The 26,221-nt window shown below is 42.4% G+C and overlaps 1 protein-coding gene across 1 annotated transcript in view; it reads left to right on the forward strand.

The window, feature by feature from the left end:
• Positions 1-26,221, forward strand: part of HECA (hdc homolog, cell cycle regulator) — a 55,796-nt gene that overhangs the window by 780 nt on the left and 28,795 nt on the right. The window contains exon 2 of the mRNA XM_049654665.1: positions 2-65. Coding sequence (XP_049510622.1) covers positions 2-65 — 64 coding nt within the window. The remainder of the gene's footprint in view (position 1; positions 66-26,221) is intronic.

Genomic DNA, 26,221 nt, shown 5'->3' on the forward strand with positions numbered 1-26,221 from the left:
GGGGACTGGCGCCGCCAACGCCGCGGCCGCCTCGGGGGCTGCTGCCGCGGGCGACGCCAAGAACGGTAAGACGGGGCTGGCGGGGCGAACGCCAACTTCCTCCCCGACGGGGAAGGCGCGGTGGCGGGGCCCGGGGCGGCGCGGGCGGTGCGTGGACAATGCGAGAGTCAGGAAGTGCTCACCCCGCCCCTCCGCCCCGCGGCGGCTGTCCCTTCCCGGTCCCCACGCCCGGCGGCGACGACTGATCTGCGGCCCGTGCCCGGGGTCTGCGCCGCTCCCGGGCCGAGAACCCGGGGCCGCCTGCGCCTCCGACGCCGAGGGGTGCCCCGGGGCTCGGCGGCGGCGGCGGCGGCAGTGCTCCCCTCGGGCCCTGCCGGTTCTGGCGGAGCCGACTGTGTGCTGCGGCCCGTGGGGGAGCGGCGGGTTGGGGGGTGGGGGGAAGGAAAGAGCTGCCCAAGTTGAAAAGAATGATCCGCTTGGAAACTTAGGCACCAGTTCATTCTCCCCTGTGCCCCCCTCACCCACCCGCCTTTTCCCCGCGTGGGGAAGAGCCTCAAATCCCAGCAAATCGGGGCTTGCTGCGGCGACTGCCACAGGTGAAGAGGCCCCGAGACATTTTTACTACAGGGCGTGTGTGTGTGTGTGTGTGCGTGCTTGTGCGCGCGCGCGCTCTTTAATTCTCTTACTCGCTTGAGGAAGGAAGAGAATCTGAACTTGACTTCCGTTCTCAGACCGGAGTTAAAAAAAAAAAAATCATCGTCTGTATGATTCTGTTTCACGGTTTTAGAAGGAAGCCTGCTACTCTTAGGCAGTACCTTAATGCACCTTTTGAAGGGCACTTAGGGAATACTGAAGATGTGACAGATTGCCGTTGTCACTAGACAGACACGATTTTCGTTATCGGGTGCCGGCCAAACACTTTTTTCTTACTTGGACAGTTCTTTGAATTCCTCTGGTCAGGCAGTTTTTCAGGGAAGGGAATAGAGGTATATTTTAACGAAGGGATATTAGGAGCTTTATTTCTGACTTTTAACTTGTAGCTTTTCAGCTTTTGAAGCCATTCTTCATGCAGATCAGTCACTTTTTTAAAGAGGCACCTGCACTCAGAAGAGCCCCACAGTGCTCTGAACGTAGGAGATTGAAGTGTAGCCAATTAAGAACAGAACCATAGGCCCCACTGACTGTATCTCCACAATAGTGATGTAGGAAAGTTTTCTTTTTTTCCAGGAACAGACAGCCTAGTTTTGAATGTTTGATAATATAATTTTTGGCCAGACTGTCTTCTCCATCCATGTTCTTTTGTTTTCCTAGCTCTGAACTTCATTTTGGTATTGATGTGGCATAGGGGAAGGAAGACAGACTGGTGGTTTAGCCTTTTAGAGCTCTGTCTTCTTGGGAAGGTCAGTCTTTCTGACACTTGATTTCCTCGCCTGTAAAATTGAAAAAAAAAAATTGTATATATTCCATTGGCCCCCCCATAGAGTTATTCTGAGGCTCAGAGTGTTACTTTCTTCTCTGGTTTGCAGTTCTTGTTTTAAAGGCTTGTTAAGCTTTTAACATGCTTAGTAAAGTTTTTTAAGAAAAGTGATCAATGAATGATGATAGCTATCATTCATTCCTTCAAAAAATATTAAACACAGTGTTACAAGTACTGTGTTAAGTATGAAAGGGTACAGTGGTAATCAAGAGAGGACATCCTAGTCCTCATGGAGCTCGCATTCCAGTTCTGGTGTACCTTTTTATTTTTTGTCTGTATGAAGCTTCACGATGGCTGTTTACTTATTAATTTTTTTTAACTTTATTGTTTTTTAATTTACATCCAAATTAGTTAGCATGTAGTGCAACAGTGATTTCAGGAGTAGATTCCTTAGTGCCCCTTACCCATTTAGCCCATCCCCCCTCCCACAACCCCTCCACTAATCCTCTGTTTGTTCTCCATATTTCAGAGTCTCTTATGTTTTGTCCCCCGCCCTGATTTTATATTATTTTTGCTTCCCTTCCCTTATGCTCATCTGTTTTGTCTCTTACAGTTCTCATATGAGTGAAGTCATATGATATTTGTCTTTCTCTGACTAATTTCACTTAGCATAATACCCTCCAGTTCCATCGACGTAGTTGCAAATAGCAAGATTTCATTCTTTTTGATAGCCGAGTAATACTCCATTGTATATATATACCACATCTTCTTTATCCATTCATCCATCGATGGACATTTGGGCTCTTTCCATACTTTGGCTATTGTTGATAGTGCTGCTATAAACACGGGGGTGCATGTGTCCCTTCAAAATAGCACACCTGTATCCCTTGGATAAATACCTAGTAGTGCATTTGCTGGGTCGTAGGGTAGTTCCGTTTTTAGTTTTTTTGAGGAACCTGCGTTCTGTTTTCCAGAGTGCCTGCACCAGCTTGCATTCCCAGCTGTTTATCTTTTTCTCCAAAAGATTAAACCACTTTACAGCTGTGCGAGGAAATACTTTTTCTTAGGCTGGTGATACCTCCTCCTCTGTAAACTTTAAGCTGGTTATGGTGTCACTATTATTACTCTCCTTTGCAATGTCAAACTCAGGTATATTTAGCACTTTTGTGTCTATCTGTGTGGAACTGTGTATTTCTGATTTGCAACTTGTTTTATGAGGTGGATGGAGAAAAAGGTAAGAACTGGGCCAAACATTGCCATTGTCAGGGTTAGAGAAGACACAGACTTTGATCAGCAAGCTGTATTTTAGGATTCCATATTTGGTTGTGCCATGGTGTGAAGTCTCCGTGATCCATTTTAATTTGAAGAACTTGTCGCTGCAGTTGGTAACTCAACATGGGTGCTAAGGCCTCTTGTGTGCAAAATTGATAAATAAGGAAATTACAAATATGCGTGTGTGTGTGTGTGTGTGTGTGTGTGTGTGTGTGTGTTTGCCATTTAAAGCTATGCTTTCTAATGTTGGGGTAGGAGAAGTGGCATTGGTGAGTTTTAAAGGAAGGGGCAATAGATATGCAAACTCTCAAGAATCAGCTGCTAAGGCCCAATTATTTTTGAATTTTAGAATGACATTGATTGCACTATTATAGTATTTCTAAGTATATTTTGATTTTTTTAACTTGTGACATTAGATTTTGCAGTTATGAATATTAGAAATTAAGTGATTATTTTGAGGATGTGCTGGATCTGAATTCTCTTAAACTTTTAAACAGTTTGTTCTCATTGTTCAAGTCAGTTGTGATCTACAAATGCAAACACAAATTTAATGAAGTTAACAGTAGTTGTCGTTTGTACTTGTTTGGAGTTGATAGAATTGTTTTGTGTCTTGTGGTTCTTGGGCAGGACGGCCACCAGGGCATGGTAATATTAGTTCTTAGTTGTTCACTCTTTGTCAGTACGTGTAAATAGCTGCTTAATGTATAAAAGAAGACTGTCAGGGAAAGCTCGGGAAGCTATGGAATGGTTATAGGGGAAGAAGTTGCACTGGGTGCAGTTGTGCGTCTTGGGTAAGATGAGTATTAATTGTAAAGACTTCGTACCCCTCATAAGTTTATTAGTGCGTTTCTAGATACTGGCTTAGGAAGCTTCTTGCAGGAATTGGAGTAAAAGATGAAGTGCCATGCTCCTCCTACATAGTAAACATCGGTGTACATATTGTAGCGTTTTGATTGTAGGTGGACTAGGTTTGCCAATCATTATTTTTAGGGTCTAGGAATCATGCGGTAGATTATTACGATGTAGTTTCATTTTGGAATTCTGGTTCCATTAGGCCACTGCTTTTTTGCTGAGGGCCTAAAATATATGGACCCTTGATCATAGTATATAGTTTTCAATGGGCCTGGATCCCAAGTCCTTTTATTAATTCCTGTTTTATGTATGACCATGGGTCACCACGCCACTCATTCCTGACTGCCACCAGAACCTCTGGGTAGCTGAATCTGCCTTAATCCATTCCATTCAGCAACACTTACAGTATAAGTATACGAGAGTTTGTTTACATATTGATTGGCTGTGCATTTGGAAGGCATAGATATAATCTTGGGCAAGTCATTTGACGTCTCCGAGACTCAGTTTCTGCATACTTAAAATGGGATTGTAGTACCTACCCATAATACCGCAAGATCACATATATTACATACATATAACTTATATACTATATAAGTATGTATACGCACAGTGCTTGACTTATAATGTGAGCTTACTAAGTGTTAGTTATTTGCCTGGAACAGATTCTGGAAACAGTCTTTGAAACAGATTTTACGTGTAGGAGTTTTACTGGGAATGCTCTAGCTGGGCAGCGAGGGAAGCAGGATTGAGTAAAGCAAGGAGTTGAACTGCCCTGCAGTTACAACAGGGAACTGTGGAGCTGGGATGCCCTGCAGAGTTATCTTACCTTGAGGCATGGGGGCAGGGCCTTTAAACTCCGCTTCCTCCACTGACTGGTCTTTAGGACTTGGACTGTCTCCTGAAAGAGACAGTATGACCTGGGGAGTGGCATCTATCTCTTGGCTGGAGAGCCTCTCTGGAGAGGCACTCAGCTGAGAGCCTTCTCCGAGTGACGAGTGACGAAGAGCCCTTTTTATTCCTCTAGCATTACCTGTTTCTTCCCATGCACCACTAGTGCTATCCACGTAAAACACAGGCGTGGGATAAATAGTTCTCACTACCCTTTAGGATCAGGCCGGGAATTCACTACCAGTGTAACAGGGTTTTGGCGGGAAATGTGCCCTGAATTTCATACATCTTTACAAGTGGGTTTTTGGAACTCTACCTGTTCCCTATAAACAAGATTTGTGTTTTTCTGCATACTTAGGTCAGTGAACACATTTTGTATAACTTCAGGCTTGTAGTTTATTATAAGTAGTTTCTCTTTTTAGGTGTTTACTTGAATTTTTACTATATTTAAATTGTCTCTATTCATCAGAAGAAAAATGAAGAGTGTTTGTCTGCTGTTTCTTTTCTTTTCTTTTTTTTTTTTTAATGTTTATTTATTTTTGAGACAGAGAGAGACAGAGCATGAACAGGGGAGGGGCAGAGAGAGAGGGAGACACAGAACCTGAAACAGGCTCCAGGCTCTGAGCTGTCAGCACAGAGCCCGACGTGGGGCTCGAGCTCACAAACCGTGAGATCATGACCTGAGCCAAAGTCAGACGCTTAACCGACCGAGCCACCCAGGCGCCCCCTGTTTATTTTCAAATCAAGAAATATTTATTGCAGGCCTAAGGTATGTAGGGTACGATTATCATCTTGGAAGACATTTTCTTATTTAGAAGTTAATTTTGTCAGGTGTTTAAAAACACCTGCTACTTGGGGCACCCAGGTGGCTCAGTCAGTTAAGGGTTTGACTTTGGCTCACGTCGTGATCTCACAGTTCATGAGTTTGAGCCCTGCGTCGGATTCTGTGCTGACAGCTCAGAGCCTGGTGCCTGCCTCCGATTCTGTGTCTCCCTCTGTCTTTGCCCCTTCCCCCCTTGTGCACATGCTCTGTCTCTCAAAAGCGAATAAAAATGAAAAAAAATCTGCTACTTTTGGATCTTGTCTTTTGAGATCCACCTTTGTAATGGGGATTGATAGAAAATATTGCCTCATCCATCAAAGATTCATCTTGTGCACTTTGTATATTATAGTAAGAACTTAAAAAAAAATTTTTTTTTAATGTTTACTTATTTTTGAGAGAGAGAAAGAAAGAGAGACAGAGTGTGAGCAAGGGAGGGAGGGCAGAGAGAGGAAGACACAGATTCTGAAGCAGGCTCCAGGCTCTGAGCTGTCAGCACAGAGCCCAATGCAGGGCTTGAACTCACAGAACTCACAAACCGTGAGATCATGACCTGAGGTGAAGTCTGACGCTTAATGACTGAGCCACCCCAGGCACCGCGAGTAAAAACTCTTCTATGATCTGTTAATGGAGGTTTTGGGTACCATCTTTTCTTTATTTACTTCTGAAAGGACCTGAGCTTGAATTCTAAAAACTGAACCTTCAATGTCATCCAAGTCCAAGAATATGTATCATTCTGTAAAGAATTGAAAACAGGAGATAAAACTGGGAAGTCTCTTGCAGCTTAATCCTCCTCTGAATTTACTCCACGCTTATCTATGAACAATTTAAAAAACTTGAAGGCATCAAAAGGAAAACTCTAGGGAAAAAAAAATCTGATTGATTTTGCTCACGAGCTCTTTGGCATTTTTAAGGGATAGATTTAATTAAAAATATTTTGCTATTTCATTATTTTATCAGTAATAAAATGGCCACTGTGGAAAGAATAAAATGGCCACTGCGGATGGGGTGTCTGGGTGGCTCAGTTGGTTAAGTGTCTGACTTTTGGTATTGGCTCAGGTGATCTCATGGTTCATTTCGTGGGATTGAGCCCTGCATTGGGCTTTGTGTGGACAGCGTGGAGCCTGCTTGGGATTCTCTCTCTCTCCTTCTTCCTGCCCCTCCCTTACCTGCTCAATCTTTCTTTCTCTCTCTCTCCCTCAAATAAATAGACTTAAAAAAAATAAAGATGGGGCGAAGTTCTTTGACTTTCTATTCAAACACATAATCTTACTACTTAGATCACCATTGTACTTTTATACTTTTAATATTTTCTCTTATAGATTTTCAAAAGTACATGTATAATTTTTTAAAAAAGAGGATAATCTATTTTGTAACCAGCTTTTTACAGAGGCAGTATTGTGTGGAAATTTAGCAGAGTAGTAAATACACAGGTTCATCACCATTTTAATGTTTCAGTGACTGTATAATATGCCATCATGTGTCCGTACCTTGGATAATTTGATCATTCTACTATTGTTTGACCTTTAGGTTTTTATTTATACATCTGTGGGAGTTATCCAGTTACTTAGGATACATTCTTCCCCGTGGACTTACTGTGTCAAATGATGCGCTTTTTAAAAAAATATTTAAATTAATGTATGCTGACAGATTGTCCTATAGAAAAGTTGTGGGAATTTGACCCTGCTCTGGTCAGAGTGCCCTTCCCCCACAGCCTCACCGTCCTGAGTTCTTGTAGTTTTAACGGCATGCTGGAGAATTGCTGCCTAATTCTCAGCAGTAAGAGGGCCCCAGTAGGATCAAGAGCCTGGAGCAGATGCTGTCACACTTAAGGGGACTTTCCAAGGCTGCATATGTTTCGGTTGGGGACTTCTGTGCTCTTTAGTGATTTGGTGGCTAACAAGAATTCAACAAGATATCTAATAATGGTGAGTGATATTTGAGCAGTTGGTAATAGTGAAGATGAAGGGATAGGCTTTTGAAATTCTGTCTACATCATTTATTCTAATTTTAAGAAATAAGGCCTAGAATTTCATTCATTCATTCATTCATTCATTCATCCATTCACAGTTTATTTATTTTGAGAGAGAATGGGAGTGGCAGAGAGAGAGGGGGAGAGAGAATCCCAAGCAGCCTCTGTACCACCAGCACGGATCCTGGTTGGGGTGGGGCTCAAACTCACAAACCGTGAGATCGTGACCTTAGCCGAAATCAAGAGTCAGATGTGTAACCCACTGAGCCACCCAGGTGCCCCAGGGCTAGAATTTTTAAAATTTTAGTCAAAAAGCATGTGGTCTGAACAGACCTGGGTGCAAGTGTAGGTGGTCCAGTTTACCAGCTAAGTGACTTTGCGATCTAACCTTTCTCAGACTCCCATTTTCCAAATACAACCTTTTGGAGTGTTTATAAAGATTAAGAAAAACAGTGCATTAAAGATCTTGGCTCAGAGCCTGGCTGATATGGGTACTGGCAGTAATAGCGTTATATGTTTTGTGATTTGTTCAACTTTATTCAGTTAGAAAACTTTTTAAAGTATTATGCATTCAGGGGCACCTGGGTGGCTCAGTCGGTTGAGCATCTGACTCTTGATTTCAGCTCGGGTCATGATCCCAGGATCCAGCCCCCTCTGTTGGGCTCTGTGCTGAGCGTGAGCCTGCTTAAGATTCTCTCTGTCTCTGTCCCTTTCTCTCTGCCACTCTCCCCTGCTTATGTGCTGTCTCTCTAAGAAAAAAAAAACAAAACTATTATGCATTGAGAACAGACACTGAGAGACAATAAGATGGTGGTGAAGTGTCTGTGAATGTTAATATAGCAAAAGACTTGTACAATACAGGTTTTTATTCAAGTACTGATTTGATTATAAATGATATTTTCTTCCCTCATCTTCTCTTTCTGATTATTATAGTTTACGTGGAAAAATCAGGTGATTTAGCAAAACAGGAAAAAAAGTAACAAGCAAAATGTGAATATGGTTACATCTTCCTTTCTTCATTTATTTATTTGTCTCATGTATTGAGTACTATTTGTCAGGCACTGTGTTAGGCTCTGGGATCACAAGGACAATGTGAGGCCCTCGGATTACAAGGACAAAAGAATTGTGCCCAAAGGGTTTATGGTCTGTTTGGGAGCCTTTATAGAAACAAGTGCAAGTTGGTTATTACATGGACTACACAAGGGCAACTATGAAATAAAGAGCTGGAGCTTCTGAGGTGGTAAAAATGTGGATTAAGGATGCGGATTGTATTTGAAGATACAGAGAAGTGAAATGAACATGTGTGGGGTTTAAGAGTAGCTGAAAGGAGGTAAGGAGCTCAGGGTGTCCTTTGGGGATTAGCCAGGGCTTAATATTACTGACATTAATATTAATGTCTCCTCTCTCCAGGCCACAACTAGAAGGTTCATTAGTTGGTGTGCTCATTTGTTTGCTTGTTGGTTGTTTTGTTCATCTGTGCACTCGGCCATTTCCTAAACATTTATTATGTGCCTGTTGTCTCTTCTATGACTGGAAGTTTAATGATGAATTGTAGTTGAAGACATCAGATTCTACATCCCTACAGGCTAATGGTGAAGCTGGGACAGAGACCTGTAAACACTAGGAGCATGATAATGTGCTGTGGAGGCCCAGTGGAGAAAATGATTTATTTCCCGGAGGAGGGGACATTTGAACCAAGTCTTGGAGGAAGAGAAGCATGTAGTTCTGAAAGCAGAGGAAAGATGTTTCAAGCAGAGGGAGATGGGAAAGATTGCTGCCAGGAGTTTGTGACTGGTTTGAGGTGCGGTAGTAGGACAGGAAGCTGGAAAGGGAATGGGGCCAGATGGTTAAATCTGGGTGTTTTGTAGCCAGTGGAGGACCATCCCTGAGGTTTGTAAGTAGGCACATGGTCAGTTGAACCCGCACAAGGGAATAGCTTGGTTTGTCATCGTAGGTTGTTGACAGGCTTGTAAAGTTGTGTTATACCTGGGTGGGAGAGACGCTGGTCCTTCCTTGTCTTATGGAGTCGAAGAATGAATCTCATACAGCAGAGAGCGAGCACGGTGATAGAGTTTATTGAGCAAAAGTACAAAGTTCTCAGAGAGTGAGAGGGAGTGAGAGGAGTCCCAACTGGGTTTCCGCCAAAGATTTTTGTCTCCGACTTTTTATTGGGACCTTATCAGGAACTGGATAACAGTTTGTGAGAATCTATTCATGGCACCTAGCATGGGCAGGTCTGGAATGTGTTTTTCCTTTCTTTACCCCCAACCCACCTGCAGCTATATAGTCTCCCACTTGAATCTGTGGAAGGGGCGGGGGCGGGTGGGGGGGGGGGATGCTGGTGGCCACTCTGAGGAGTAGGAGGGCCCAGGAGGGCCCAGGGCCTCTACAGGGAGTCTTGAAGCATGTGGTCACGGCTCCCTTATCTATCCCTGCCTACTACTAAACCTAGCCCTATTCAGTTGTAATTTCAGCAGAATGCTATTTTAGCAATTTTTCTTATTTAAAAATTTTTTAAATGTTTGTTTATTTTTGAGAGAGAATCCCAAGCAGGCTCCACATGGTCAGCATAGAGCCCTACGTGGGGCTTGAACCCACAAACCATGAGCTCATGACCTGAGCCGAATTCAAGAGTTGGACACTCGACCGACTGAATCACCTGGACACCCCAGCAATTTTTCTTTTGATAGGGCTGGTCAAGGATTGTTGGCCCAACTTGCCATGGACCCTTGATTGTGGCTTTTTAGTAAAGCAGTGGGCACACGGGTGATGGTGTTATGGTACCCAAGGCTGCTGTGTGGAGAGTCTTCATTGTGGGCACCAGCATCCAGGTGCTTTCTGAGCCATGCAGGGTTAGCTAATTGAGGTTAATTTAAGAGAAACAACTGACTGCCAAGGGAGTGGTTGTGGCCATCGGAGCAGAAAGGGTTTTTCCCTGCAGGGAGAGTTGTCCCTATGGTTTATTTTTCATACCTTGGTAAAAAGTGTGTATCTCAGAGCCAGGTTAGACTAATTTTCTTGGTTTGTCATTTTATTTTTATCATCATTGGATCAGTTTTAAAACAACCTCTGGTTTGTGGTTGGCTTTCATTGTTTTGTACAAAGTAACCCTGCATGTGTGTATGTGTGTGTGTGTGTGTGTGTGTGTGTGTGTGTGTGTGTTTGTGTGTTTGTGTACGTGTGTGTGTACGTGTGTGTACGTGTATGTGCACGGGTGCCTAATTCTGTATATTTCAGAAAGCTTCCAGTTCTCAATGGTTGGTGAGATAGCAACTTGCTTTATTTAATCAACAGGATGTTTTAGTTTGATTGTACTGGAGAGGTTTTTATCAAATGGCAAAGAGTAGTTTTTTTTTCTTTTTAAGAGTAGTGTTTCTAATGCTCAATTATTATATGTTCTGATTTGTCAGAAGTAGAAAAGGGAAACTTTATTTCTGCCAAATTATACTTACGAGAATAATACTTGAAAACAATCTAAGAGTTAGAAACAAAAATTAATAGGAAGTTTAAAGAAAAGCGAGAAAACAGGAAGACTTCAAAGAGGAAGTGTTAAATGTTAATTATATAATTGCTTTTGACTGCAATTAATAAGAAAGCATGATTCTCATACACTTATAGGATGTATTTTGTAGATTTAAATTGTCAGTAGGAAAAGCATTTCCTCCATCTTAGGTGTAATAATTGGGGGCCTGCAAATTAAGATGACAGAAGATACATAAACAAGAGAAAAGGCAGATTTAATCACAGGAAAATATGCCACTCAAAGTTGAGGGTTAGAATTTGTGGCTTATATACCATCTTCATTGGTGAAGGGTGGGGGGGGCGGGGAGAAGGACATTCATGGGAAGACAAATGAGAGAAGGGAAGAGAAAAAGCACCTATAGAAAAAGAAATAACTTTCTGGAAAGATAAATGGGCCCTTAGAGAATAGATGGGCAACGTGATAGTTTTGTGACAATGTCTGCTTAGGTGTGGTGTGGAGACATCTCTCTGGTGATAAGAGTCAGTCTTCCCTGATTGCTCCTAGGGAGGGGACATAAGTCGATTGAGTTCTTTGAGAGGCTCTGCTTTTAGGCAGATAAGAGATTTCAGGAACTCAAATGCTTGCAGCTGAAAGCAGTTTTTAGGCCACAGTGGCACATTCTAGATCTCTTCAAAATATTTTGCAGTTCAGATCACATTACCCCCCGTAATAGCAATTGTAGGTAGTCTGATAGTGAAAGACAGTGTCATAATTCAGGGTTTCTGTGTTTTATTTTGTTAGAAATTTATTAGAAATAGATGGTATTAAGGCATATGCCTTCATAAAACTGATAAAAAGGATAAGTTTAGGCAAAGGTTAGCAGGGTATCAAATTGTTCATAGTAAGGGAGCTGTTTGCCAAACTTAAAATGTATATTTTTCCCTAGAGATGAGTATAAGTTTGATACTTCAGATCATGTCCTTTCAAGTTATAAAAGTGTCTCAGGCGAGTCTTTTGACGCTAATACTGAAACTGAATCACAAACTCTATTTTAGATTTCTAAATGAGCACTCTTAAATGTGATCATTTCAGTATAATATTTAGTAGAACTCTATTATGTTACAACTTCTTATTAAAGTGACACATTATTTGTTACACATGCCTGACAAAGCTCAGGGTCTGGGTAGAAATGCAGACTGGGGAATGTACAGAATCAAGTTCTGACTATTTTTGATTGGCAGCATGTGCAGTTGGTAATCTGAGAGGCTGAGCCTAAGATGGTTTGAGATGGTTGTTACTGAACAGGCACAGTGCTGCTGCCAGAAGCCACGGAGGGAGGCTGGCGTTGAGAAACGGGAAGTGTCTTTTGTGGGAGAGACAGAAATGCATGCATCTAATGTACGGGGCAGCTCCAAGAACTATTCCAAATGGTTTCCAACCCCTCGGATCTCTTTTTATCGGGCAGTGCTTACGTATTGCAGTACTGTTAGCTCTGTAATGATACAGTTCCACTCTATAAGGCATTTAGTTGTACATGTGCAGGTGATGTCTTGCAGTACAGAGCAAGTTAGGTGAGATTCCTTGGGTGGTAGGTGTGTTGGGGCTGCAGAACCCATAAAATCCACAGAAAGGAGAAGCAGCCGCTTCTAGGTATAGGAACAACGATGACACCACAACTGCCCTTTATTGAGTGCTTTCTAGGAGCCAGGCTCAACACCCAGCAGTCACGAGTCTGCTTTTGAGGATGAGGACACTAAGCTCCAGAGATGGCCTCTTTCCCTTTCTGCCGAAAAGGCGTGTTTGGGTTAAAGAGATGTGCCTGGCCCCAGTGCCACAGTGTGATCCTATGTGATATTGGACGCACATACATGTGCATAAATAATGAACAACTTTTTAAGTAGAGGACTTAAACTCAGTAAAAAAACATCAAGGAAGCAATAGGGCTGTTTATATTACTTTTAAAATGCCTTATGCTTATCATTTGGGTACTTGAACTGAAATTAAATCTGTGAAACAAAGCACTTGACCAAGGAAGCACTTAGCTCATACATTTTCCATTCATGGGGATCTGATTCCTTCTCATTATGACAGAAGGATTTCCTGGTGTTGGAATTGTGGAGGTTGTGAACACTTGAACTCACACTTCCTGTTCTCAGTGGATCACAGCTCATAACTAGGATGTGATTATCTTTAGGCTAAAGTCCTAAGATGTGGGATCACTGGTCACAAGGCATGTTTTTTTTTTTTTTTTTTTTTTTTTAATTTTTTTAATGTTTATTTATTTTTGAGAGAGAGGGAGAGAGCGTGAGCAGGGGAGGGGCAGAGAGAGAGGGAGACAAGGAATCGGAAGCAGGCTCTAGGCTCCGAGCTGTCAGCACAGAGCCTGACGCGGGGCTTAAACTCACGAGCCGTGAGATCATGACCTGAGCGGAACTCGGATGCTCATCCGATTGAGCCACCCAGGTGCCCCACAAGGCATGTGGTTTTTAAGGTTTTGATACAAGTTGCCTAACTGCTGTCTAGAAAGAGTTCAGCAGTTTCCGCTGACACTGGCCCTGCATATGGTGTTCCTTTCTTCACATTCCTCAACATGGACTTTGGTAACCATTTTCATCTTTGCCAACCAGATCGTTGAAAAATTACAGCTCATTGTTATTTTTTTAATGTTTATTTTTTTTGTTTAGAGAGAGAGTGCCTGTGAGCAGGGGAGGGGCAGAGAGAGAGGGACAGAGAGAATCCAAGGCAGGCTCTGCGGAACCCGACTCAGAGCTCGATCTCATGCACCCTGAGATCATGACCTGAGCTTGAAAGCAAGTTGGATGCTTAACTGACTGAGCTATCCAGATGCCCCATTTGTTGGATTATCAGTGAGCGAGTGCCTTTATATGTATACTGCTCATTTGTGTTGTTTTTTTCATTCATTTCACTAATGGCATATTTGTGTTCTTACTGATTTGCAGAAAGTTTCTGTATATTAAGGATACTTTTTTTTTTAATGTTTATTTATTTTGAGTAAGAGAGTGTGCACAGGGGAGGGGCAGAGAGAGAGGGGGAGAGAGAACCCCAGGCAGGCTCCACGGTTGGCAGCCCGACTCGGGGCTTAATCCCAGGAACTGGGAAGTCATGACCTGAGCTGAAATGAAGAGTTGGTTGCTTAGCTGCCTGAGCCACCCCAGCGCCCCTCAGGATACTTTTTTGAGGTACATTTTCCTTGGTTTATTATCTTTTTGCCTTATTTCAGGTGTTCTTGCTGGTTAGAAATGTTACAGTTTTGTACGATCACAGAACATCCACATAGTGAGAGAACTCAAGAGAAACGTATTGAGTGAGGAAGTCCCACCTGTGACTTGTACTTGTACTTGTGGGAAAAACATTGTGGGCGTGGTGGAAGGGTAATGACTTGAGTTCATTTGGGTATCCGTGCACAGCAGTGCTCTTACGTTAGTGAGGTTCTGTTTCCTTTTTTGTGTTTAATTTTTGAGGCTCTGTTTCACAGAATCGGTCGCAGTTCCTGCTGCCCTCCCTGACCCTCCACTTCCCTGATCACTACTGTCCCAACTGACAGCTGAGCTGTGGTGCTCAACACCTGTCGCTTCTGGCGCATTTCTGAAATGCGGTTCCTATCCCTGCTCCACAGGACTTTGAAACTTGTAGATAAAGGCACATTATTTACTACCTCTTCTCAAGAATAAACCTGCAGACTTGAGTTCTCTTTGGGCTAAATTGCCCATAACTTCTTCGTTTTTCTTTTTTTTTAAATTATTTTTTAATGTTCATTTATTTTTGAGAGACAGACAGTGTGAGCGGGGGAGAGGCAGAGAGAGGAGGAGACTCAGAATCCGAAGAGGCTCCAGGCTCCAAGCTGTCAGTACAGAGCCCGACGCGGGGCTTGAACCTCACAGACCGTGAGATCATGACCTGAGCTGAAGTTGGGAGCTTAACTGACTGAGCCACCCAAGCACCCTATCCCCTAATTTCTTTGTCATAACAAACTGAAATGCTGAGTCATGAAAGTTCTCATTTTTCTCTTTGTGACACTTGGATTGAAATGACATTTGCATGTTAATGAAATGAAGATAGAGCACTCAGTTGAACCAAAATTTATTTGCACCTCCATGCATTGTGCTGATCCAGTTAGCCCTTGTGCTTCTCAGATGTCTGTGATTTGGAAGAGGTTCCCAAACTCAGTGCTTGTTCTACAGAGTGTGAGGTTTGAGAGACAGGTCATAATTTGCGATCTGGCATTTCGCAGGACCAAGTGAACTTTGCTCATCTCAAATGTTCTTATCTGTAGAAAATAAAGATGATATGATACATTGTTTGTTACCAACTCTTTGCAGACCAAGTGTAGAGCTTTTTGAAAAAACAAATTATTGGGTCATGATTTAAGGGTTTTAGTGTTTTCTGGTTGAGTGTTTGGTTCTAAGTTCTAAGTTACTTGATGTGGCTGCTCCCGCCTAGTTGAATGCACACTCTGATTTGGTAAATCCCAAGGCAGCCCTCGGCTTTCCTGTGTGGAGTTTGCTGCGAATGTTATTCTTCCAAAATCCTTATTGGGGGAGCCTTTAGTTTCTTCCATGTTTGGGTCCAGAAGTTGTGCTGTGTAGATTTTCCAGGAGAGTCTTCAGAGCTTGTTTACTGTTGTCTGGGCAGGTCTGCTTCCTGGAGGGCGTTCTTAGGCGTTTCTGCAAGGGCTTTCTGACCCTGCCGTGAGGACTGGGGAAGCCTTGTGGAGGGTTGTTTCAGCAGAATGACTAGAGCTGATTTGGGGATTATTCTGTTGTGATCTGTGAATCATGCTGGCCCCACATTTCGTTATAGCAGCAGATTCCACTGTGATTTTAACCATTTTTTCATAACAGAGCCTTGCTTTTTTGGCTGTTGTCTGCATGATTCACATGTGTGCGTGTATCTGTAATCGGGCCTCATTCGCTGTGGGCCTTTCTGCATTTTACCCGTTACCTGCCTCTAGGGTCCTATGGAGTGGGGGAGTGGGTAAGTGTTGTTGTAAAAACATTTGAAAGGCTTACATAGGACTTTCATTTGTTTCCTTACCTCCCTTCTGGATTTTGCATTAAAAAAAATTTTTTTTTTAATGTTTACTTATTTTTGAGAGAGACAGAGACAGAATGCGAGTAGGTTGGGGGAGAGAGAGAGGGAGACACAGAATCTGAAGCAGGCTCCAGGCTCTGAGCTGTCAGCACAGAGCCTGACGCAGGGCTCGAACTCACGAGCTGTGAGATCATGACCTGAGCTGAAGTCGGACGCTCAACCGACTGAGCCACCCAGGTGCCCCTGGATTTTGCATTTTAAACCATAGTGAAGAATTTTGGATATACCAAACTATATTATGGATTTCATCAAAATAACTCCTATAGGCATATGATGCTTGGTATGTATAAGTGTTAATGTATGAATGTAAATATATCAATATGTTTATATTGTATGATTGTTTTTCTTGGGGTTTGGTTGATTAAAAACACTTTGTAAGTTTCATCCTCTAGATGCTCAGGTTTGAAATTTTTGACTTTGGACTAAATCAGTTTTCCTTACAAATTATTTTTTAATGTTCCATGAGGTAAGTGATAAAAAGATATCTTGGAAGAATTTTTAAAGAATTAATTGGAAATTGTTTTCTCTTGACAGATTTGGAAACACTTAGAATTCCATTAGTATATAATCATATATATACTTGTATATATTTGTATGTAGATATATATATTATATTATAAAATATAAATAGAATTATATTTACTATTTAAATTCTCCTATAGTAAAAAGAAATTTCTAGATATTTTTGGTAGCTTTATAAACGGTCTATTATTTTTTTCCTCTAGTTTAGAAATGAATAGTTTTGAGTCTTTGAGAGTGCCATGCTATAAAATTATGTGTGTTCCACCAAAGTAATTGGAAAAGGAATGAATGTCTAGTTACAAAGGCATCACTGGCTTAATATATCATTGGGGGTCTATAACTTTGAGTTGTCTTAGCAGTAAAAAATCTTATGAAAAAGTGTCTTGAAAACCAGTCGTATTACAGCAGGTTGTGTTGGTTGAGTGTGGATATATAGTGAACTGCTGAACCAGGATGCAGATGTGACTGATTGAGTCTAGCTTTTATTTTTTTACTGAGGTGTGTATACGATTTAAACATGCTCTCTCCTTTGACAAGTCTTTCCTTGTTGCAACAGATTCTGTAACTTGTTTGTTGGTTGCTGATGCAGCATTTCAGAAATAGATCAGTGTGGCCCCAGGCAAAAGCTTTGTCTTTTCTCCTTGGATCCCGGCAGAGTGACTTGCCTGGTTGGGAGGGATCCCTCTAAAGCATTTTCCCAGGTTTATTTTGAAGGGAAGGCAAGGGAGCAGAAAGTATTTCTTAGGGAAGCTTAACAGGGCAGAAAAGTTACATGGAGAACAAGAAGTGTAAGGATTTATTTTATTTTATTAAAAAAATTTTTTTTAACGGTTATTCATTTTTGAGAGATGGAGAGAGACAGAGTGGGAGGGGCAGGGGCAGGCAGGGAGGGAGACACAGAATCTTAAGCAGGCTCCAGGCTCTGAGCTGTCAGTCAGCACAGAGCCTGATGTGGGGCTTGAACCCACGGACCGTGAGATCATGACCTGGGCTGAAGTTGGTGCCTAACTGACTGAGCCACCCAGGCACCCCCAGGATTTAGTTTAGAGTATGGAAATAGGGTAGGGAGATGAGTTTAGCTATGGTGTGCTGCGATTTTACTGATTTAAATACACTAGGGTTTTTTTTTTTTTTTTAAATGTTTATTTTTGAAAGAGCAAGAGAGAGACAGTTTGAGTAGGGGAAGGGCAGAGAGAGGGGGAAACAGAATCCAAAGCAGGCTCCAGGCTCCAAGCTGTCAGCACAGAGCCTGATGTGGGGCTCAAACTGACGAACTGTGAGATGGTGACCTGAGCTGCAGTTGGACGCTTAACCAACCGAGCCGCAGTTGGATGCTTAACCAACTGAGCCATCCAGACGCCCCCAACACTAATCTTTTTTTAACGTTTATTTTTATTTATTTTTGAGAGAGAAAGAGAGTAAGCTGATGAGGGGCAGAAAGGGAGACAGAATTCCAAGCAAGCTCCACGCTGTCAGCACAGAGCCCCATGTGGGGCTTGAACTCACAAACGGAGATCATGACCTGAGGTGAAATCAGAGTTAGATGCTTAACTGACTGAGCCACCTAGGTGCCCCAGCACTTACTTCTTTAACTTGGGGATTTTTTTATACGTAGTTTTAAGGTACGTATAAAAGGTACTGAGGATTAATATGGGTATTGAACACTTTGAATAAGCTTTTGGGTAATCAGATCATAGTAAGTCATTCTATAATTTTGTATAAGATGCTATTCCAAACTGTAGAAAGACTTACTATGATCCGGTTACACAAAGCTTGTTGGTCACTGCCTCTTGTTATAAAGTGGCTTTATGCTCTTCATTGATTTGTCTGCAGTATGGGTATGAGTGGAAGAGGAAAGGCCATGTACTAGCTGAATGACCTTCAGCAAATCACTAAAGGATCCTATGTGGGCTCAGGCAATGTTTGTAGAATTTGAATGAAGAGATTGCCTTATTTCTATTCTGTAGAACTTTGGTATTGTTTGTTTATTTTTGTTTTTGTTTTTTTTTATTAAAAAATGTTTATTTATTTTTGAGAGAGAGAGAGAGAGAGAGAGAGAGCGCACGCGCGCGTGCAAGCAGGGGAGGGGCAGAGAGAGAGGGAGACACAGAATCTGAAGCAGGCTCCAGGCTCTGAGCTGTCAGCACAGAGTCTGATGTGGGGCTCGAGCTCACAGACTGGGTGATCATGACCTGAGCTAAAGTTGGATGCTGAACCAACTTAGCCACCCAAGTGTCCCAGAACTTTGGTATTTTTAAGAAACATGCTGGGAAAGCTATGCAGCCATTATCTTCATTCTGATATTCAGCCTAAACCATGCACGTTCGGGTCTTTGTCCTTTTGGATCTTGACATTAGAAAAGGAAAAATGGGGGCGCCTGGGTGGCTTAGTTGGTTAAGCGTCCGACTTCGGCTCAGGTCATGATCTCGCGGTCCGTGAGTTCGAGCCCCGCGTTGGGCTCTGTGCTGACGGCTCAGAGCCTGGAGCCTGTTTCGGATTCTGTGTCTCCCTCTCTCTCTGACCCTCCCCCGTTCATGCTCTGTCTCTCTCTGTCTCAAAAATAAATAAACGTTAAAAAAAAAAAGGAAAAATGAATTTTCTACTTTAGAGTTATTACTGATATAGATTTTTTTACTGATAACAGAATGCTAGAGCCAGAAAAGAAATGAAAAATAGGTAAAATAAAAGCCTATAACTTTCTATTTAGTTTGAACTTGAGGCGAGGTAGGCTGTGGGTTTTAACTGAAAGAAAAGAGTAGGTCCAGGAGAGTAAACAATAGATTGAAGGAATGTTAAAAGCCTGAGTTGTTAAATATAGTTGGAGAGCCCTCTCTCTCTTTTTTTTAAATGTAAAACTTCCTTGTTTATTTGTATAGAGTGGTTTGTCTGAGTAAAAGCATGTGTTTAAACCCTACTTTAAGCATAAAAACATGTTTAATTGAATGTAATCGCCATGTCCTGGATTTGCTACTCACTTTGGAGCAGTCTCAGCTACTAAAATAACATAAGGGAGGATAAACTAAATCAAGAGGTTAAGACAGATGTGCTTAAGTGAGCTTATTTGTAGCTCTTATACTAATTAAAACAAGTTGACAAAATAGTTTTGTAGTGACTTCCCTTTATGTATAGGACTTAGTGTGTTTTTTTATGTAGTAGAGGAACAGGTCTCAAAATACTTGAGACAAAGAAAGTAAATTAATAAAGCTTCTTAGTTTTCACTTAAAAATATACTTACCAGTTAATCAAGAAATGACACGCAAACCTTCCGTGAATTCGAGGTGTGGTACTGGGTAGCGGTGGGCTCCGGTTAGCCTACTACTCAGTCTTTGTCCACTTGTTTTCCTCTGACCTGCTTCCTGCACTGCGGCCACAGGGGGAGACCCTGGCTGAAGCCGAGGCTTTGCTTTCTGGCCTGGTGGGTGATCAGGTGGGAAGGCCAGACTAGGGCCTAACTGTGGAGCTCTTTGATCTGAAGACGTGCTGTTCAGTGTTGGAGTTGCTGAGTATCCTGAGTGTGTGGATGATGTAACCACAGTGTAATTTTCAGAAGGCTGACTTCAAAGTGCTAGTCAAGCATTTTTGCTTGTGTGACCCCTAAAAGAATTGAAGAACCCAGAGTTCCTCTTGCACGTGTAATGTTGTTGCACCCAGTTGTTTAAAGGTTTAACTAGATGCAGAGGATTCCATTTCCAGTGTATCGTAAACGTCACTTAAATGTATTTAAAGAGAATCCCAATGTCATAGTAACTTGATAACCATTTGTCAGCCATTTAAAAAAATAATAAAAATTGTACATTTTTTCTTTATTTCTGTTCATTTCTTACCCAGAATTTGATTCTAAGACCAAGTATTTTCCTGGTTGAAAGTCTCTCGTTGATTATTCTGTCGTAGTTTTCTATAATAGAATATACATACAAACAAGTTTATATTAAGAAGCACTGTTGGAATGGCAGAATAAGGACATCTAGAAACCTACTTCTCTGTAAAAGCAGTGAGAACAAAGGCAAAAATGATTAAAATCAACCTTTTCAGAACTCTGGAAATTAGCCATAGGCTTGCAGTAATCCCAGGAGTGTGCATTCAAGGAAAATGTTGTCTTTTAACTCGCTCTGTTCCCACTCCCTCTCCCTGGCTCTGTGGTAGCTTTAAACAAGTAGCATAGGATCACTGGATGGGAAAGACAGGTTTGGAGTCCCCAAAAGCCCTAGAGCCAGAGATTTGCCACTGTGTGACTCCTCCGGAAGCTCCCTGGTAAAGCCTCATTCCCAGGGCTTGTCTGTATTTGGCCGGGCTCAGAGGTTACTCCGTGGTAAAGCCCTCTTCTTCGGTTTTTCTGTTGAAAACAATCAGCAGCCATTGTTTAACATCACAACTGCCTGCGGCAGTGGTGTCCACTGGGGCAAAGAAGAAGCTGGCCAAAAAAACTTAAGAAAATCTTGGGAATGAGATGTCCATAGGGGGCTTATGAAAAGCTCTGCTGTATCTCTGGAGCTCTAGAAGACGATGCCCATGGGCAGGACTGCACACATGCCCAGGAAACGCTTGAAACCCTGTTCTCACCTCGGGCCTTGAGGCTCTGCACCAGCAGAAAGTAGAGGCTTAAAACAGTTGTAAACCGCTGAAGCATGGAAGACATGTGCCAGCACACGCACAGAGCCCTTTGCTGAAGGGTGGGAGACTTGTTCAAGGCATTTAGGGAAGTCTCTCTCCAGTGTTTAGCTCCGTTATCACTAAGCAACTGAGCAGAGACCTTAGTGGCTGCACATGACAAGATACAGACTTCATCGAATTAGTCCAAGAAAAGCACTAAACAAACAGCAATAGCAACAACAGCAGCGACAGCATGTCTTGTGAGGAGAGGGAATCTGATTTTCAGAATTGCCACCGTACAGTTTTAAAGTGTTCAGTTTTCAACAAAAAAAGTGTCAGATAGGGGTGCCTGGGTGGCTCAGTTGGTTAAGCGTCTGACTCTGGGTCTCGGCTCAAGTCATGATCTCACGGTTTGTGAGCCCCTGCACTGACTCCACGGAGCCTGCTTGGGACTCTCTCTCTCCCTTTCTCTCTGCCCCTCCCCTACTCTCATGAGGTCTCCCTCTATCTCTCAAAATAAATAAAGAAACTTAAAAAAATAAGGTAGTCAGAAATATTAAAGAATGGCTTATGATCTTATTCACCCCTTGCATCCCCTATGTTCAACTCTGCACTGGCCACATAACAGGTGTCCAAAAACATTTGAATTGACTTGGATTGATTAGCAGGTAGTTGTAAGTAGCTGATTTTAGAGACCCTATGTATTTTCTTTCTTCTTTTTTTAATGTTTATTCTTAGAGAGAGAGAGAGAGAGTGTGCAGGGGAGGGACAGAGAGAGAGGGAGACACAGAATCCGAAGCAGGCTCCAGGCTCTGAGCTGTCAGCACAGAGCCCGACACAGGGCTTGAACTCACAAACCACGAGACCATGACCTGAACCAAAGTCAGACGCTTAACCAACTGAGCCACCCAGGCGCCCCAGTGTATTTTCTTTCTTCTGTAGTAAGTGTTTAACCCTAAGACAAACCCTGGTGTTTTTATTACATCTCCTAGAACATGATCCTTGTTAAATGACATTTTTAAAAGCCATCCATTTGTCCAAATGTGTGTTGATTACTATCTTGGAAAATTTGAAGGCTCTTTAGGCAATTATATATAGTAAATCCGCTAAAAAAAAAAACAAAACTGACTTATTTGGAGACCAGATCACTTTGAAATATTTCCTATGTGAAGTTTTTCTTTATAGTTTGAATTTTTAAAGCATTTTGAGAATATAACTATTATACTTTTATTTTGCAGATGTCCAGATCTCTAGTGACCTATAGTCAAGTTGTCACATGTTATTTGACTTTTTTTCTTTCTCTTTCATTCATTCATTCATTCATTCATTCATCCATTCATTCTTTTATTTTAGAGAGAGAGGGCATGAGCTGGGGAGAGGGAGAGAGAGAGAATTTTGAGCAGGCTCCATGCTCAGGGCAGAGCTTGACTCAGGGCTCCATCCTGTGACCCCGGGATCATTCCCAAATCAAGAGTTGGATGCTCAACTGCCTGAGCCACCCAGGTTCCTTGACTTCTTTGTTTAATGATTCTGAGGATTTTGGTGTGTCAGACCTAGTGAATTGAGTTAAGACTACTTATCAGCACATGGTGATTTAAAAATCTGGCCTCGAATCCATAATATTGGCTGATGACAGACTTTTACAATTTTCATGATCAGTTGTGATGGTGGAAGAAATTCAGGGTTGTCGTGAACTTATTGATTCATTCCAGGAGTACAAAAAAGGAAACTGGAAATACTGATATCATCACCTCTGTGCATACAGTGTTATCAATATTTCCTGTTTCCAGATCTCATTTTGCATATTTTTCATCATCTTTGACTCCAGTGTCTGAAAAAAGATGAAGTAGACCTGTAGACTGGCAAGCCTCAAAATCCTGTGTCACTGCAAGGAGAAGTTGCTGCCCGAATTTGCACTGGTGCCAGGCAGGGAGGCGAGGGCTGATTAGGATCTTTGAGAATGTGGTCAGAGTTCCAAATGATGATGACAGGTTCCTGCAGCAGCTGATGCTGAGCTGGCCAACATTCAAAGAGTGACGCGTGAAAGGGGAACCCAGAGAGTAAGCAGTTGTTTACTGGCATTCGTAAACAAGGCCCCAAATGACCGGGGTTTACAATGATCATGAAGTTAAAACTGAATTGTTAAAGGACTTGGTTAGCCAAACCATAATTCTCTTTTGAGGACTAGTTTGGGTTTATAGTAAGTTGAAGGCCCTTGTCTTTTCTAGTTTTTGTTTCACGATTTTCTTTTTGTAAGTATATATGAACACCACGAATCTCCAATGGAAGAACATTTTGGGGTTTTCACTAGAGCAAGTAAAAGTAAAGTGTAAGGTTTTTTTTTTTCCCCCCACTGGAAATCATAGTCCATGTAGACAGGTACATGTGTATAAAATTACACGGATAAGGTTATATCCAGTTATTCGTAGAAAAACTCATGTACATATATGAATGTGTGCACCTGCTTTCTTTCTTCCTGTCTATCTGTCTGTCTTTTGTAGGCTCCATGCCCGATGAGGGGTTTGAACTCACGACCCTGAGATTGAGAGTCGTATGCTCTACCGACTAAACCAGCCAGGCAACCCGCACCTTATTTTAATTGACATCTGTTATAAACTTATTTTTTCTTTTAATTCTTGTATATTAGAGTGCATGTATCTATGGTTAGTTTACCAATGAATATGACTTTTTCTTATTAAAACAAGTTGCCATTATAATTGCTATTGCCATTAATGGAGACCAGATAACCTCAATAATGTATTATTCTCCCCATAAAGTTGTTACATTGACACTTTTTTTTTTAACATTGATGTGTCTTTTTAAATTTATTTTTTTAATGTTTATTTTTGAGAGAGAGACAGAGCGTGAGCAGGGGAGGGGCAGAGAAAGAGGGAGACACAGAATCCAAAGCAGGCTCAGCAGTCAGCACAGAGCCCAACACAGGGCTCGAACTCACAGACTGTGAGATCATGACCTGAGCTGAAGTCAGACGCTTAACTGACTGAACCACCCAGGTGGCCAACCTTGATGTTTCTTTTCTTTTTTTTTTTTTTATTAGAAAAAAAAAATTTTTTTTTAATTTTTATTTTTTTTTTAATTAAAAAAAAAAATTTTTTTTTAACGTTTATTTATTCTTGAGACAGAGAGAGACAGAGCATGAATGGGGGAGGGTCAGAGAGAGAGGGAGACACAGAATCTGAAACAGGCTCCAGGCTCTGAGGTGTCAGCACAAAGTCCGACGCGGGGCTCGAACTCACGGACCCGAGATCATGACCTGAGCCGAAGTCGGACGCCCAACCGACTGAGCCACCCAGGCACCCCAAAAAAAATTTTTTTTAATGTTTATCTTTTTTATTTTTGAGACAGAGAGAGAGCATGAGCAGGGGAGAGGCAGAGAGAGAGAGACACACAGAATCGGAAGCAGACTTCAGGCTCTGAGCTGTCAGCACAGAGCCCCATGCGGGCTCGTCAACTGCAAGATCATGACCTGAGCCAAAATCAGATGCTCAATTGACTGAGCCACCCAGGTGCCCCCATTGATGTTTCTTAAGTAGCCATCCCAAGAGGATGAGATTGGAATTGGCTGGACTCCTCTAGTTGTCAGTGGTGATGTGTTTCAGGACTAGGTTCAGATTATGTGGCCACATCTTTATCACTTGTCATTTCTCAGTTCATTGCACTTTTTCTGCCTCTCCCCATAGATCTAGTTTCCGAGGTAAATTTGGGACTCTCCTTTTCATATTTGCAGGACATGAATTCCCGGGTTTGATAGGTGAGGGAGGAGAAGGGGTGCAGAGGACGTAAAGACAATGCTCTTGAGAAGAGCCAAGTGGAGACAAGAGTGGGCCCACAGGATGCCAGTGCCCAAGAAGCCTAGCTTTTGTGGTTAGAGCCAAGGAGGGGACCCCTTGACGGAGCTGTCCGAGCCCATTTCACCACTGTCTCAGTTTCACCAGTGAGGCTGGGAGCAAGTGGGTGGAGGTGGGGGGAGGGACATATGTGGACCAGGTGGACCGAGGCCTGGGTTGGCCGGCAGAGTAGAGTGACGGGAGCAGCCCTGGCTGTGTCTGAGAGAAGAGAAATGATGAAATGGGAATGGGTGGAGGCTTGAGTATGGATAGCAGGGTCTGAAGCTCCGGGAGCTGACCCAAGGGAAAGTAGAGAAGATGTGTGCGGTGGGTGAGGTGAGTGGTTCAAGGACAGAGAGCGCTTGTGCTTGTCCACAGGGTGCTTCTCTGAGGAGTGGAGTCCAGGGCATGGCAGAGTGGATGGCCCTCCTGAAATGTGCTATGTTTTATGGGACCCATGGGGTCAGTGGGGCACTCAGGCCTCCCCTCTCCCTTTGCACCCTTCTCTGGTTGACCTTGGCAGGTAAGGCGGGAAAGGGGCGCCGTGGCACCTGTCAGGTACAGATTTTAATATATGTTAGGCAAAACTGATTGGAAAGTTAGGAAACAGGTGGTGAATGGGTTTATTCTTTTTGATCACTTACATTCTTCTTCCTAAAATAAGGTGGTTTTCAAAAATACATGTAATGCTAGAAGGTAAGTAATAAATGAGAATATTAGTACCAGGGACGATACTATTAGGAAAAATAACCAATGTCCTGAGTCATTATAAGAGGTAGATCACAAATTTGGCTTCCGTATTTTTTGCACACAGAAGGAGGAAGCGAACAGAAGCAGTGCTGTACTCCACAGCGTCCGTCAGATTAAAGAACAAAAATGGTCACTTAGCCACTTCTAAAGCACTATAAAATACTGAGCAATGGCCATGACAATTATCCTTTTATAAATAACAACAAAAAAAAATTTACTAGGCTTGCTCACATTATTAGAAGCAGTCTGTCCAGAGAAGGAAACAGTGTGGGCTAGGTAACCAACTCTGTGATACCTGGCTTCACTGAGGGATAGCTTTTATCTAGTATAGGAGTCTCGTACCCAGACGCCTCCAGAGTCTTGGCACGAAGAAGTAGGGCTGGAGTGCAGTCCTGGAAGACCTGGACAGTAGGAGATGCACCTAAAGGCATTTGGGCTCATATTCTGTAACAAACAATCCTGTACTGGTTTAAGAAGTCACACTGCAGGCCAAAACACACCACAGGAACTCTGATCTAGAGGAACGTGAGGACATCATCCAAGAAAACTTTCTTAAAAATTGTTTCTCTCAGCTGAGCTTTTGGAAGATACCGAGCAGCAGTGAGTTGTGGGTCGTATTCTCTGATGGGTACCTGGTCTGCAGATGACCCATGTTGCCAGTTAATCATGCAGCTGTATTGTTTTGGACTTGGTGGACAGATGAGGAAGGAGGTAA

This window comes from Panthera uncia, assembly GCF_023721935.1.
Source record: "Panthera uncia isolate 11264 chromosome B2 unlocalized genomic scaffold, Puncia_PCG_1.0 HiC_scaffold_24, whole genome shotgun sequence".
In the NCBI taxonomy this organism is placed as follows: Eukaryota; Metazoa; Chordata; class Mammalia; order Carnivora; family Felidae; genus Panthera; species Panthera uncia.